The 15395-nt window shown below is 35.4% G+C and overlaps 1 protein-coding gene across 1 annotated transcript in view; it reads right to left on the reverse strand.

Annotated features, from left to right (window-relative positions):
* The window catches only part of tspan2a (tetraspanin 2a), a 32221-nt gene that overhangs the window by 13840 nt on the left and 2986 nt on the right, over nucleotides 1–15395 (reverse strand). Inside the window, exon 2 of the mRNA XM_048199002.1 lies at nucleotides 8263–8365. Within this exon, the coding sequence (XP_048054959.1) occupies nucleotides 8263–8365 (103 nt within the window). The remainder of the gene's footprint in view (nucleotides 1–8262; nucleotides 8366–15395) is intronic.

The following is a 15395-nucleotide window of genomic DNA, read 5'->3' on the forward strand; positions in this document are numbered from 1 at the left end:
AATATATAGGTTTTTTTTTAAAAAATAAAGTGCACAAAAAGATGTATATTTTTGTTTAAAGGGACCTGAGCTGTCAGAACAATACATCTTTTTTTTTAAATAAAGAAAAATAAAAATCTGAAAACTTAACAGGATTTGTTTGAACGGTAGAACTTCTTCTCTACACTACACTCACTCACTCACTCCCAAATATATTTGTCAACAATAACCGATATGGGACAAAGCACAGAATAAATACATGACAACAGATCAGTGTTAATTTTGACAGCAAATTTTTATTTAGTTTTAGTCATAGTCTTTTGACTAAAATGCCATTCAGTTTTAATCATGTTTTAGTCATTTGAATTGTTTTAGTAGTTGACTAAATAACACAAGATTTTAGCTGACTAAATCTAACGGGTTTAGTTAAATTGTAATGCATTAAGAATTTCTCTAAAATTTCCAAACCCATTATATACTCCTGGAGAAAACATCTACTGAATTAACCTATTAATATGAATAATATTAAAATTTGAACATGCAATACAGACACAGATTTAACTGCTGTGACATAAAAAAAATATTATCTTATAATTCAATAAAACCACTCCTCCTAAAGAAGAACACAATGTCTTCTTTTCAATGAATGATATATGCATTCTTTATAACAACTTGCATACAACATTCCTTATGGATTAAATATAATTAATATATAATAAATCCTTATTAAAGCTAAAGAGCAGTGAGTGATTTGCTCTGTCTTTTGTTGTTTGATTAATATTAACCCTTTCGAGCGTGAGTTTAAAATATTCTAACTGTCCCCCCAGAGTGAGTTTTAAAGGTACAATTTGTAAGATATTCGCAGTAAAATATCCAAAAACCACTAGGCTAGTGTTATATATTTTGTCCAGCTGATTACTCACAATATCTCTAATGTTTTCAACTACTTGTAAATCATGAGAAAATTCCCATTCTAAACAGTGACACGGGGCAGTGCAGTCGCCTGTCAATGACGTCAGTTACCCTTTGTTACCGCCTTTACTGACGTAGAAACCACACGACAACAGTGTCGTGGACAAATGCGGAAGTAGTGTCTAGCGTCCAGCAAACCACTAGCTTGCTTCAAGCAGTTCCTTATTTACTTCTTGCACGTTTTATGGTGGATTATGTTACTTATTTATGGAACATAATTTCTGTTTACCATCTGCCGCTGGTTCTGTAGACAAGGACAGCTCCCGTAAACGTAAGCGTACGGGCCAACCAAACGACCCAAGAAGAGTTTGGGACAAGAGGAGAGAAAGAGCGAGGATCAATATCGGTGTTGCATTTTCTAGATGGAGAGAGCTTCGCGACAAACTTCACCTAGAAAGAGATGCCGATCTCGCTTGTGTTTTACTCGACAAGTGAATTGTTTTGATTCGTATATTTACAGAAAACGTATGCCATTATAACGATCAACACGATTAGTATTATGGGGCATACACGCCAAACGCGGAGCATCGCGTCTGATCCATAGTTTATACGTTTATAAAACTTTACCTCATCCGTTAAATCCATGATTTATCTTTCCGTCTGATTGATGGCCGTCAGCGGTTGGGTAGAAGACAACAAATCCCATCATTCCACGCACCTTCTTAGCGTCATCAAACCACGCGATTGTTATTGTTTTGGTAGTGCGCCCTCTAGTGGCAGGTCCTACAAATTGTACCTTTAAGGCGACCATTATTTTAGAACGTTTGCCTTTAATGTTTCCATAGCGACGCGTCTTGCTTGTCACGAGCGCTGAACGCAGCCACAATAACACTGAATGACAGATGGATCGCTATTATTTTGTTTATCCTTGTTTATTAAAAATATTCACAAACTTGCTTACTCTCCGATGGTCTTTCCTCTACCTCCGCTCTGATGTTTATTTATTTATTTTTGCTCCGCTCTGCTTCGCGCTCAACCGCGCTTTTTTATACTCAAACATCTCCGCGTCTTATTGAGAGGCGTAATAGTCGCGTGACACAACGAATCGATAATGAAATTCGTTGCCAACTCTTTTATTAATCGAATTTTATCGATTTTATCGATTCGTTGTTGCAGCCCTAGTAATAAAATATGACAAAATCTCAGAGTTAAACTGCGTCAGAAAAAAAATTTATCTTAATTATGTCGGATAACACGGATAACAAGCAAAACATGGTCAGTTCAAAGTGTCTGAATAATTTTTGGTCCCATATTTTGATCAATTTTACTGGAAGTCCACTGTATGAAGACTTTTTTGGGTATAATATGTAACAGTTTACTTTATTTTGCTATCCTCACTTACATAAATGATATATATTGTCCTGCACCCACTAGTAAAAATATATAAAAAATGATATCTAGTGTCTGAATAATTTTTGGTTTGACTGTATTATATATATTTCAAATTGGTCTTTCATACATCAAATGGTCATATTTTTATATATAAACTGATAAACAACCACCTAAAACAGTTACGCATTGTGGCGGAAGGTTTTGCATGAGCAAACAGCGCTCTAATTCTCTTCAGAGAATGTGAAACTGTAGTTAAAGACATAACATTTCAGGTCTATTTTGGACATTCATGATTACGGGATCTTCATGATCCTGTTGTCATTCTCCTGTTCTTGCCAATTATCTCACCATAGCAACAATTCAGCCACCCCAGACTCAGGGCGCTGACACGTCTGCTGTGCCACACTCACTCGAGACTGCCGTTGCTAGGATGGCGCAATCTCCCTCGCGAACAGCTGCTTTCCCTTGCCACCTTAGGCAAGCTAGAGCCATACTAATTAATGGAAAAAGATAAACTAGAGCAAAATCTGAGGGCCTGGTGAAGCTAAACGTAGCTAAATATGCTACAATCCCCGTTGTTTAATGCCAGACTATGAATTAAAAGCCAACTGCACATAGCGTTTCAAACAAGTTTCCACTCTTAAACACAGGTTTACATTTCAGATATGACTCCACTCAAATTTCCATCCTCAAAGGAGTCAAGAAGGCCAAAAGGCTTGCCAAAAACCACAGCGCTGAAGCTTTGCTGAGGTTTTATTAAGGCTAAAGGAAGGCAAGCATCACAACCCACAATAATTAATCCCCAAGGGAGAAAATAATGTTGTTTTCCGAGGACAGGACAAAGGAGATTTGACATGAGTCCTCTGTGAGTTCAGCCAGCTAAAAACACCAAGCCCCCACTACTCTTGACTTCCTAATTACCGAATGGATGGAAAACATGCTGGCATTTCATATAAACAGCCCTCCTGCTCTCCTTAAACTATAAACACTGAACATCTCTAAATGGGCACAGAGCTCTCTCTTCAACATGCCATGTCAATTTAGCTGGTCACTGCTTGAGAACACGGAAAATGGGCAATTGTTGTTTACCAATGATGCAAGAACATCAACAGCAAAAAGATGAGCAAATGGAAAGCCCTGAGTCTTCTGCAAAAATGTTTACTGGAAGATCACATGCTGTCAACTGGAATTATAAAATGGATTGTTACAGGATGATAAATCGCACAATACAGCAACTGCTATGATATGATGCAAAAAAGAAAAAAAATCTTTTCACCCAACTACAGCACCCATAGGAACTATTAACCTTAGCACTAGGCAGAGTATAAAATAACTAATGTTTGGGGGTGCTTGATTACACTTTCATTATTAATAAACTAATATATATATATAATATTACTTCATATAAACAGCCCTCCTGTTTGTGTGTGTGTGACAAAATTGTCACATTTAAAATGTGTATGTATATATATATATATATATATATATATATATATATATATATATATATATATATATATACACATATATACACACACATTTTAATTGTGACAATTTTCACATACAGTACAAAGTGAATTTTTAATTATAATTACAGTACAAAGTGAGGTTTTAATTATATTTTGCTACATATAAAGGTCTTTTAAAGATTTTGAAGTGTGAAAAGGTCATTCGGTTTAACCGTCCAAAGGCCAATGCAGCCATTTCATTTGTGATTATCTTAAAATGTAATAAATGTATTTCCCATTCAGTCGGTCACGTTCGACGTACGTCGGACAGACCGACGAATAGGATTCATATTCATCGGTCTGTCCGACGTACATCTCCGTTCCCTCCTTCAGGGAACGAGGGTTACCTTTGTAACCGAGACGATATTTTTTATTCTGGCATTATTTCTACTGGTATTAAAATGGCAAAATGGTATTAAAATTATGTGTAGAAATCATTGCTTTGTTATGAGAAAGAATGTCTGGAAAAATGAATTTCATTGATGTCATTTGGAGTAACCAATATAAAGGGATCATTTTGGATCAAGACATGCAGTTAGTATCATGTGACAGGATGTGACATCTTGTAAAAAATGACAAAAGATGTTAATTGATTATAAAAAACACATAATCTCATTAACACTTAATAACTCTTCAAAATTAATTAAAAAAATTAATCTCCATTACGTTTTTTTACACTTCTAAAAACCTTATTTGTTTTGTGTGTGTATATATATATATATATATATATATTATAGGGCTGGACGATTAATCGAAAAGTAATCGAAACCGAAATTCAGAACCTCTAACCGACGTAATTTTCCCATGTCGGTTATTTCGTTTTTTTAATCCTTCCCCTTTAAAAACATAGCACGACTATTTATTTTATGGTTTGGACATTCAAGCGATTAGACGATCGGATGTATATTATTATATCGAGCTACCGCGTTCGCGCAGCTGCATTGTGGCATGAACATTCATACAAACAGTAGCTGCACAAAACGTGAAGATCGCGCGCACAGAGAGGAACGCAGATACTAGTTGTCAGCGCTGTCCTGTGATTTATCACTAAAGTAGCTTAGAAACTTAAAACTTATTAAAGCATTTATTTTTCTACTTTTGAAGGAACTATTAACAACCCACAGCTTCACAATTAATAGAGAGACAGTATGACTTTCACACGCAATCGCTCTCATTACGCACTGGTACTGTGCTATCTGATTTACAACGAGCAGATAGTGACTAACTGCTGATAGTGAGCTATGTCAGATCGCTCTTTCAATAGGAAAAAATATAATAATAGTCAAGCATATTTACAGTAGCCTACAAACCTTGTCAGTGAAAAAAAAAAAAAAAAAAAAACAGAAACAAAATAATCGTTCATTAATCGTAATCGAGGTAAAATGTTCAATTAATCGAGATTTTGATTTTAGGCCATAATCGTCCAGCCCTATATATATATATATATATATATATATATATATATATATATATATATATATATATATATATATATATATATATATATATATATATATATATATATTAGGGCTGTCAAATGATTAAAATTTTTAATCAAATTAATCAGAATTTTCAGTGGATTAATCAGGATTAATCACTATTTGCAATTACACCTGAATCCTAACAATTTTTTTTTCCTGAAATGCATACCAAAAGATAAATAACATAAATAACAGTTAATTTAGTCTTAGTCTTAGTCTTGTGCCAAATGTCCTTGTTAGTTTTAGTCATATTTAGTCATTCACATATCTTTTTTTTGTTAGTTTCTTGATAACAGACCGCTGCTAACTATACCACACCGTCGCCATGAAAAACAGAGCGTTGCCATGAACACACAGGATTCTAACCGTAGAGACGGAGCGCACTATTTTCTTTAGTGGAAGCAATACAATCGTTTTTAAATCAATAAACTCCTTTTTAAATCATAATTTTGTGTCAAATTATTGATTTATTTGGTAGGTAGCAATGTAATAAGCGGGATCCAAACTCGTTCTGAATATTTTAAAGGTGTAACAGCTGATGAAAAAGCAGAGACGATTGTAGACGAAAATTAAGAGAGATTTTATCTTAGTTTTTATTTTATGCGTTAAAAAAATTGACGTAATTAACAACAAACAACTAATTAACGTCGTTAACGCGCTATTTTTGACAGCCCTAATATATATATATATATATATATATATATATATATATTATATACACACACACACACACACACACACACAGTACAAAACACATAGGATATAACTGTATTTTTGCTGAATTCTTCATCTTGCTTCCTGTTTTTGTCCTCTGCATCTGCTACATTAGCTTCATAGCACATAGTGGTTTGCCAAGTGATTTTCTTCTGTTACTGGGTAGAAACTGTTTGTTACAAGTATAAGCATATTGCCAGGAAATGCTTGTTATCTTATGGTGTACTAGAGATGAGTCTACAGAGCATCTCTCACTTCTTCTTTTTCATACTGGCTGTCGCCGAGACATCATTGAAATGTTTCTGCTTTAGGTTATACCAGCGCTGATCAACATCAGTGTCTCAGCATATGATGTCAAGCCCCATTATTGCAATTTGTTTCATAATGGTTAGCACTTGCAAAGTATTTGTTTGTCCATTATGAGAGTTTAAATGTAGCTCAGTACAGCAGTTCACATAGATCATCTCATTGCTGCCACAAGTTGAAAAACAGCCGGAAGCCAGGTTATTAATGTGCAAATAAATGCCCTTAAATACCGCTCTAAAACCACCTATCAACATCCCTAACTATTCTAAATAAACGAATTACTGCACCACTCCTCTGCAAGACCAATGAGGTATACGGAAAGACTGGCTTTCCGACCAACAGCAGCTCAGCAAACGGCTGCTCTGGGGACTAATCCAGAGCTAAAGGGGAAATTACGTTTTTATAATTCACCGACACCAGTTACACACCTTCCCCTGTGAGAAATCAGGTTTAGCCATTAGCAAGAACTATCAGTGTCCCTGCTCATTCATCATGGCTAAAACCAATATCAGATACGCCATTACAGAGGCCATTAGGGCTCCATGACGCAGATGGGAAATTTCAGCTTGAAATTGCTGTTGGAGCCTGGTGCTTTGTTAATAGGTATTGGTGTTGTGCTTATTTATGAAACTGTTAGGTATGGGTTTCTTTATGACAGTTTCTGTACATTGTGATTGATAATATAGATAACGTACCATGGTAGAATTAATGCTGTCTTCACATGCTATCGGAATTATTCTTAAATATGAGTTTCCCAGTTAAAAATTGGACATGAACGCCCTCTCATGTCGTATTTACCACTAGAACGCTCGGGGATCATTTTGATACCCAAGTTGGAGGGGCCATAATCTATAAACATGGCGGAGAGGAGAACGATTGCTGCTGTGACAGGTATGCTTCATTAGTTTTTTATCGCCTTGTCTTGTCCTTAAAATAGTGCATATTTACATATATAAATAATCATTTGAAGTGTAATGTATGTTTTATAAACAGTGAAAATAGCCTGTATTTGACTGAAATTCCAGAATCTAGAGAGCGTGCAGGTGAATGTTTATATGGTTGTCAATGAATGGGATGCTAAAAAAATCATTTTGGCTTTAGTAAGATTTTCCCAAATAGGCAAGAATAAACCTGGTGTCCTCCATGATTCCTGCTCTTTCCGACATTAAAGCACTTGAATGCAATGAGCTCTAAATCATGACTTCAGAAGTGGGAAATAGGACATTTCTGATAGCAAATGACGGCAGCATAATAAATGCCACATGAGCGTAACAACACATACTATTAGTCCCATGATGTGGTGCATATGGCATATATACAGCATGTTCAACCACAAGAAGCATTTAATGACTATTCACTGTCCGTCTGATCTATATAGGACAAAAAAAACTGTTTTAATCAGACTGGCTGGCTTTATACCAGGGTGCAAAGGTTTATTCAGTCTGCCTTTGTCAGGTTTACAAAGTATTTTCTTAGTTTTTATAGAGACAGAAATTCTGATTACAAAATCTGAAGTACTAACAAAAAGTACTAAAATAGAATAAAATAAAGCTAAATATAAATATTAAAGTTAAAATAAAAACTGAAAATATATAAATAAAAGCTAATTAAACAATATTAATAAATCATACTACAATAGTATAATACTAAATTAACACTGGCAATTATTTTTCTTGCATGTCTTTTTCTTTATCTCGATCTACTATTGTAGTATCAATTAATAATATAATATATAAACCCACTCCTAAATGGTACAGAAAAAGAAAGGAAACTAGTTGGTCATTTTATACGTTGGTCACATGGTCCCTTTTAACAGTTTCCCCTATTCAGATATTTACAGGCCAGTTTCCTCTCGTAAAAACCCTTAAGTCCACTTTTCATGACACTATATTTTGGCTTAGGTTTATGAAACCTGCAAAAACTGTTATGTAAACATTTGATGTGGGCTTTAACATTTTTTTGCGACTCACCAATGAAGAAGTTATCAGGGGCATCACTTTCGGCTAAGAGGTTGGCCGTGTCTGGGTCAAACCTCAACCATAATCCCACAGCCAACACCAGTGAGCCCGACAGCTGGAAACAAGAGTGAAACAAATCAGGAACACATTTACGGAAAAAAAAAAAAAAATCACTTCATGCTGTTTCTGTGACCTTTGCTGATCCTTACTCCATGTCTTTGATTTCAAATTCTGCACAAGTCTATTTAGTTACAAACACATGAATGCAGGGTTTGACTTTTAGAACAGGATACTTTGCATTTTGCTCATCACCGTAACTGGAAGAATAACCTTGACTAAAATAGAGCATTGATTGTAATTCTGTAAGATAAAGTGCTTTATTGTGATACTGGTAACAACCTTTTGTCCATCTCTAAGGTCACCTGAGAAGGTCCCTTTGCCTCCTAGTTATCAAGTCAATGGGGAACCTACTAGACATTTAGATTTGCAAATTTTAGTAGTGTTGTAGTCAAGACCACCTAAACTGAGACCAAATCGAGACCAAGACCAGTGTGTGTTGAAACCAAGACAAAACCAAGACTTATGGGGGTTGAGACCAAGACCAAGGCAGGGTGAGACCGAGTTATATCTGAATTGGTACAATTACAAATGCATAAATAATCTTGAGATTGATGTTTAAAAATAACATTTTGTTTATTGAACATTTGTATAAAATTAATATCATGTTTGCAATTGTGCTCATATTTGTGAAAACAGCCCTCTTGCTCGTAATTTTGCTTGATTATAAAATACGTTATAAATATCAAGATCTTATACAAGTACTTTTTTGCAATCATATCTTGATTTTTGTGGACATTTGTATTCATTTTGGTGACATTTTTGACACAGTCCCTTGTTGATATCTGACACGGCACAAAAGTAACAAAATAAATTAAATTAGAAATAAGTTACTGATTGCATGTGAAGCAGGAAGTTTTACATCCAGTCACATTAACGATGTTAGCAAATAAATCAAACAACGCAATGGCAATCCGGCAATATCCCAGCAGTTGTGGTCTTGACCGGTCTTGAAATAAAATCCCGAGCCCTCTCAGTCTGAGACCAAGGCAAGAGCGTATACAAATGCAGTCAAGACCAAGGAAATGATGGCCTTAAGACCGTCTCGAGTACTACAACACTAAATTTTAGACTTAAAAATATTCACCCTTTTCAGTGAGTTAGTTAATGTTTGCTTAGTTAAATAAGCCTCAATCTGCAATTTGGAAATATTAAAGGTGCCCTAGAACTTTTTTTTAAAAGATGTAATATAAGTCTAAGGTATCCCCTGAATGTGTCTGTGAAGTTTCAGCTCAAAATACCCCATAGATTTTTTTAAATACATTTTTTTAACTGCCTATTTTGGGGCATAATTAGAAACGAGCCGATTTCAGGTTGCGGTCCCTTTAAATGCTTGCGCTCTCCGCCCCCTCTCGAGCTCTTGACTCTATCACAGCATAAACAAAGTTCACACAGCTAATATATCCCTCAAAATGGATCTTTACAAAGTGTTCGTCATGCATACTGAATGCATGCGTCGGATTATGTGAGTATTGTATTTATTTGGGTGTTTACATTTGATATTGAATGAGTTTGAGGCTATGGTCTGTGGCTAACGGCTAACATTACACACTGTTGGAGAGATTTATAAAGAATGAAGTTGTGTTTATGAATTATACAGACTGCAAGTGTTTAAAAATGAAAACAGCGACGGCTCTGGTCTCCGTGATTACAGTAAGAAACGATGGTAACTTTAACCTCATTTAACAGTACATTAGCAACATGCTAACGAAACATTTAGAAAGACAATTCACAAATATCACTAAAAATATCATGTTATCATGGATCATGTCAGTTATTATTGCTCCATCTGCCATTTTTCGCTGTTTTCCTTGCTTGCTTACCTAGTCTGATTATTCAGCAGTGCACATCCAGACGTTCTGCCCTTGTGTAATACTAACTCCCCTTGTGTTATGCCTCAATCATGGGCTGGCATATGCAAATATTGGGGGCGTACACCCCGACTGTTAAGTAACAGTCGGTGTTATGTTGAGATTCGCCTATTTTTCGGAGGTCTTTTAAACAAATGTGATTTATATAAGGAGGAGGAAACAATGGTGTTTGAAACTCACTGTATGTCTTTTCCATGTACTGAACTCTTGTTATTTAACTATGCCAATATAAATTCAATTTTCAATTCTAGGGCACCTTTAAACCATAATTATGACAAAAATTATGATAAAAATTCAGTTATTAAAAGTCAAATTATTAGATACATTTTTTTCATATTATGACCTTTTTATCTCATCATTTTATTGCTAATATCAACTGACTTTTTAAATTTCATAATTTCTAGTTTTTATTACTTTTCTTATGTGGCGGAAACGGGCTTCCATTGAAATGACTGCATAATCTTTGTGGACCAGGTGATTATTGCAAAGGGAACTTCAGTACATTTTGACAAAAGGTCTCGCATCATGAAAGTTATTTGTGTGCAATTACATTTTTAAGTGTAACTTGAGTATCCAAATAGTTTTTCAGGTCACTGTGGTCTACTTTGGTTCCCTTCTCTATGATCAACAGGCAGGCTGTGCCAGTCTGACAGGCTTGTCCTGCTAGCATCCACCATCCCCCGGTGCCATCCCCTGCCCCCTCATACCCACCCTATGCAACACCAGGACATAAAACTGCACAGGACAACGACCCACTTCTTTTTTTGCCTGCCCTCTCAAAGACAAAGGCCTTGCTGTCCAGCGCAGTGAAACCACTCTACAGATAACCAATGACTGACGCCACTGTGCCCTACATTACATCTTACACTAACCGTCTAAGCCAATCTAATGTGACCATTAGCGCAGTAACAAAATCACAGTGTGATGTGGTCTTTGAATGGTTCCTATGACTTTTGTGTGGTTTTGAGCAACCGAGACTAAAGAACGAAAAGAGGCTTTAAAAGAACTTCATTTAAACCCTTCATTAAAATAAAGCTGAAATCCAGACTTACCTTAAACATTTTAAATGCAAATTAGAAATGTGGCCTTGGCAATTAACTGAAATAAAATCACTAAGGCTGAAATAAAACTAAATTAAAGCTAAAGAGAAAAATAAAATTAAAAACAATAAACGCACATAACAACATTACTAAAACTTATTTACAATTAAAAATATTAATAAATGATGCAATAGTATATAAATAATACTTCTATAACACTAATCAAATTATACGATCCGGTGGCTTAAGCATTAAATATTTAAATGTTTTTTAATAAAAATGTCATATTTAGCTAAAAATCTAAATGTTATAATCAATCACTTACATCCATATCATTCCACCCCTGTATAACAAAACTAGCAACACCAATGTCATTATACGCATGACCAGATAAAATATAAACCTTCCAAGTCGCTTTGGATAAAAGCATCTAAAAAATGTAAATCATATTTCTTTACCACAAAAAAACAAAAGTACAGTGTTTGAGGCTGAGTTTCATTTTTCCATTCAGCAAAACAGGATGGTGATTTATACTAAAAGGATAAAAAGCACCATAAAAGTATAAAAATAGTAGCAAAGTATTGTCTACTAATAATCTTTCCTTAGAATTTAATATGCGGCCATGTCTTGAGACAACTGGTCACGTGATACATGAAAACCAATGGCACTTATGTCAATGACATCATGCACAAATAATGGAAGTCACAATGTTTTATTTGAATATAATCACAAATTAGGAGGTGAAGATTATGAGCGAATAACAGCTTTCAGTGTGTTTCTCACAAAAAGCTATTGTCTGACTTCAGAAGACTTGGAACATGAAGCAATAATCACATTGACAGAATAACATGGGGTCAGTGTGTCTCATTTATGAGTGATCTATCCCTCTAAAGGGTTAGTTAGGGCTGCACGATTATGACAAACATCATAATTGTCGATTATTCTCTTGAAATTGTAATTGCAAATATTAATTACGATTATCACAATTACATTGAATGATGTTTTGAATAGCTTTATATCATTGATTGAAGCAACTGCATGTCATATATTTATGTAAAAATAAAAAACAAGCAGAAAACACTCTTCCTGATTTTTTTTTTTTATTGCTCCTCTATAGCATTAAGCCTCAGATGTCAAATATACATTGGTTTGGTTTCTTCTTTAAATAAAAAAAGTAAACATATGCATGTAATAATAATAGGGGCTTTCGCACCATGTTGTTTTAGGAACTTAGTTATAGGAAATAACAGCCATCAGGGGGATTCCCCGAGAACTAATGTTTCACTATGGCCATTTTCACCGCCAGTAGGAACTACGCTGTTGTGATTTTTATTTTGACGGCACAGAGAACAGCTTAGCCAGAGCCTGAGCACACAATGTTCGTATTCTCTGTCTTCATTAGTTTACAATCTGTTCAACAGTCCTGTGTAATATGTTATTAGATAGAACTGTTATACAAAGAAAGTAGACAGTAAATTATATGAAAGTTATCAGTTTGCCGTGTGGTTGACGAGCAGAAATACATAATCATGTTTTGCTTGGTCTGCTCAAAGTCGCATTGGATTTTCTCCTGAGTGTAAGGTTGAGAGGTCCATCTATCACTGTTTTGCATGTTTGTATGTGAGTTAGTTTGTGGAGTAAATATATCATATATAAATATAGGCTGTGTGCACAGCTTTTTAAAAATGACGGGTGCTGGTGTTTCGCGTTCGTTCGACCAATCAACGTACACTTGCGTCACTGGTAAAGTTCCTTTTGTGCTGGGTTAGACCTTTTACACTCTGAAGTAGTCCTGATTCGCCTCTCACAATGTAACATGCTCTAAACGCCTCTTAAAGGTCCCGTTTTTCGTGTTTTTTTGAAGCTTTGATTGTGTTTATAGTGTGCAATATAACATGTGTTCATGTTTCGCGTGTAAAAAAACACAGTATTTTTCACATAATTTACTTGTCTGTATACCGCTGTTTCCACTGTCATAAAAACGGGCTGATGACTTCCTTGTTCTATGAAGTCCCTCCTTCAGAAACACGTAATGAGTTCTGATTGTGCCAGCGGTTCCTGTGTTGTGATTCGACAGCAGCTTAGCGCACCTTGCCCGGAAAGGTCACGCCTCTTACCGTAACGTGGAGATGCACACGCTCAGTGTTATTGTAAACATAGTTTTACATGTGGATTATAATTTTCGGGAACCGAGTTAAACATAAATTGTAACCATTGATCTCTAAGTACAGCGTCCCTGGGAAGGCCAAACAAAGGTGATTGGACTGCGGGATGAAAATAACAGCGTTTCGACGACATGGCGACAAACACACTCTACAAACGCAACTCTTGCTCTTCTCCGTGGGAGCGCAACAAGACCACGCCCCCTTTTTTGTGTATTCCTGTGGGTGGAGGTTAGTCAAAAAACTGTTTTAGTGACGTCATTAAAGAAGGAAGTAGAGGGATGTAGTCCAAACTGGCCGTTCGATGTAGGCGACTTCTGTTAAATAAAATATCTCGCTTGGCATTGAACTTTGAGCTTTAAAATTTTACAGATTTTATTTATACTCTAACTACAACACTACACACTAACTAAAGTTTGAAACATGGGATCACGAAGAACGGGACCTTTAAACACGCAGAATAATGTAAGTGGATTTTTTTTTATGTAATGCCTTTGAACGAAATCGTGGCATCCGTAATCGTAATCGCGATTAGAAATTTGATTAATTGTGCAGCCCTAGGGTTAGTTCACCCAAAAATGAAAATGCCGTCATTAATTACTCACCCTCATGTTGTTCCACATCTGTAAGTCCTTCGTTCATCTTCAGAACACAAATTAAGATATTTTTGATAAATCACTAGATCACTAGATATTATTGAATAAAGTCGTTATTTTTTTTTTTTTTTGGTGCACAAAAAGTATTCTCGTTGCTTCATAACATTAAGGTTGAACCACTGTGGTCACATGAACTGTTTTAAATACGTCTTTAGTAGCTTTCTGGGCATCTGAAAGTGTTAATTGTCTTGCTGGCCTCACTGTCACCGAGCCATCGGATTTTATCAAAAATATCTTAATTTGTGTTCCAAAGATGAGCGAAGGTCTTACAGGTGTAGAACAAATGAGGGTGAGTAATTAATGACAGAATTTTCATTTTTAGGTGAACTAACCCTTTAAGTATCAGTAGTATGCAAGGAAAACCAATGATATCCTTCATTTAGACGGTGGTGAATTTATGTGCTTATAGCACTGGGCTGGATTGTACAAACGAATGATAAAACGAAGTGTAAAATGCAACCGAGACCATAAAATGATAAAATACTTAACTGAGTTCCACCTCACAGGACATGCTGTTAAATTATTATCCGAGTACACTTAGTCTAGAATTACTTATCTCTCCACTTTGCATGTGACAAAACTTAATCATCAATGTGGCCTTGTCTTTGAAGAAATGACAGCACCATTATCTAGAAAAAGTTCAGTTTCAATGCACCCTTCAGAATTCAGTGCAGCCCAGTGAATAAAGGAGTGCTGAATGCAGCATAAGGGGGTGGTACACTTTCAATAACTTTCCATAGTAACCCGATCTTTGAGAACTAGCTTTGAAGGTTTGCCCATTCAGCGTGTGCAGCTTGCATCTTAAAAACAGTTTGCACCGCCAGAGGAATTTCAAAGCCACTTATGATGGATTATGTATGTTGTTTGCTTCTTACATACTGCAAGTAACAAGGTAAAAAGGATACTTTTAGTAAACTTGTCAGATTCATGTGGAATGATGATTAATAAACTTACATATGAGTCATTCTATAATTTTAGGGTACATTTCACATCTGCAGAAAAGTGTAAAAACAATATGCTTTCTTAATAAACCAACTATTGGTTTCAGTTTATATATTTTATTTATCAGTTTAACTTGTCTGCTATGCTAGCTGCCAAGCGTAATTGTTAAACACCATTTTGATATTACAAATAAAAAGATGTTGTCCCTGGTGAGTTTGCCAATGTTATGGACAAACCGTATGGCTCTACATACACTTATTAAGTGCTACACTTTATGTGACTCAAATATTCAATGTTTCTTTAGTCTGTTTGCCATTTGTACATTGATTATTTTAAAAGAATTTTATTTTTTGCATT

This window comes from Megalobrama amblycephala, linkage group LG8, assembly GCF_018812025.1.
Source record: "Megalobrama amblycephala isolate DHTTF-2021 linkage group LG8, ASM1881202v1, whole genome shotgun sequence".
Taxonomy (NCBI): domain Eukaryota; kingdom Metazoa; phylum Chordata; class Actinopteri; order Cypriniformes; family Xenocyprididae; genus Megalobrama; species Megalobrama amblycephala.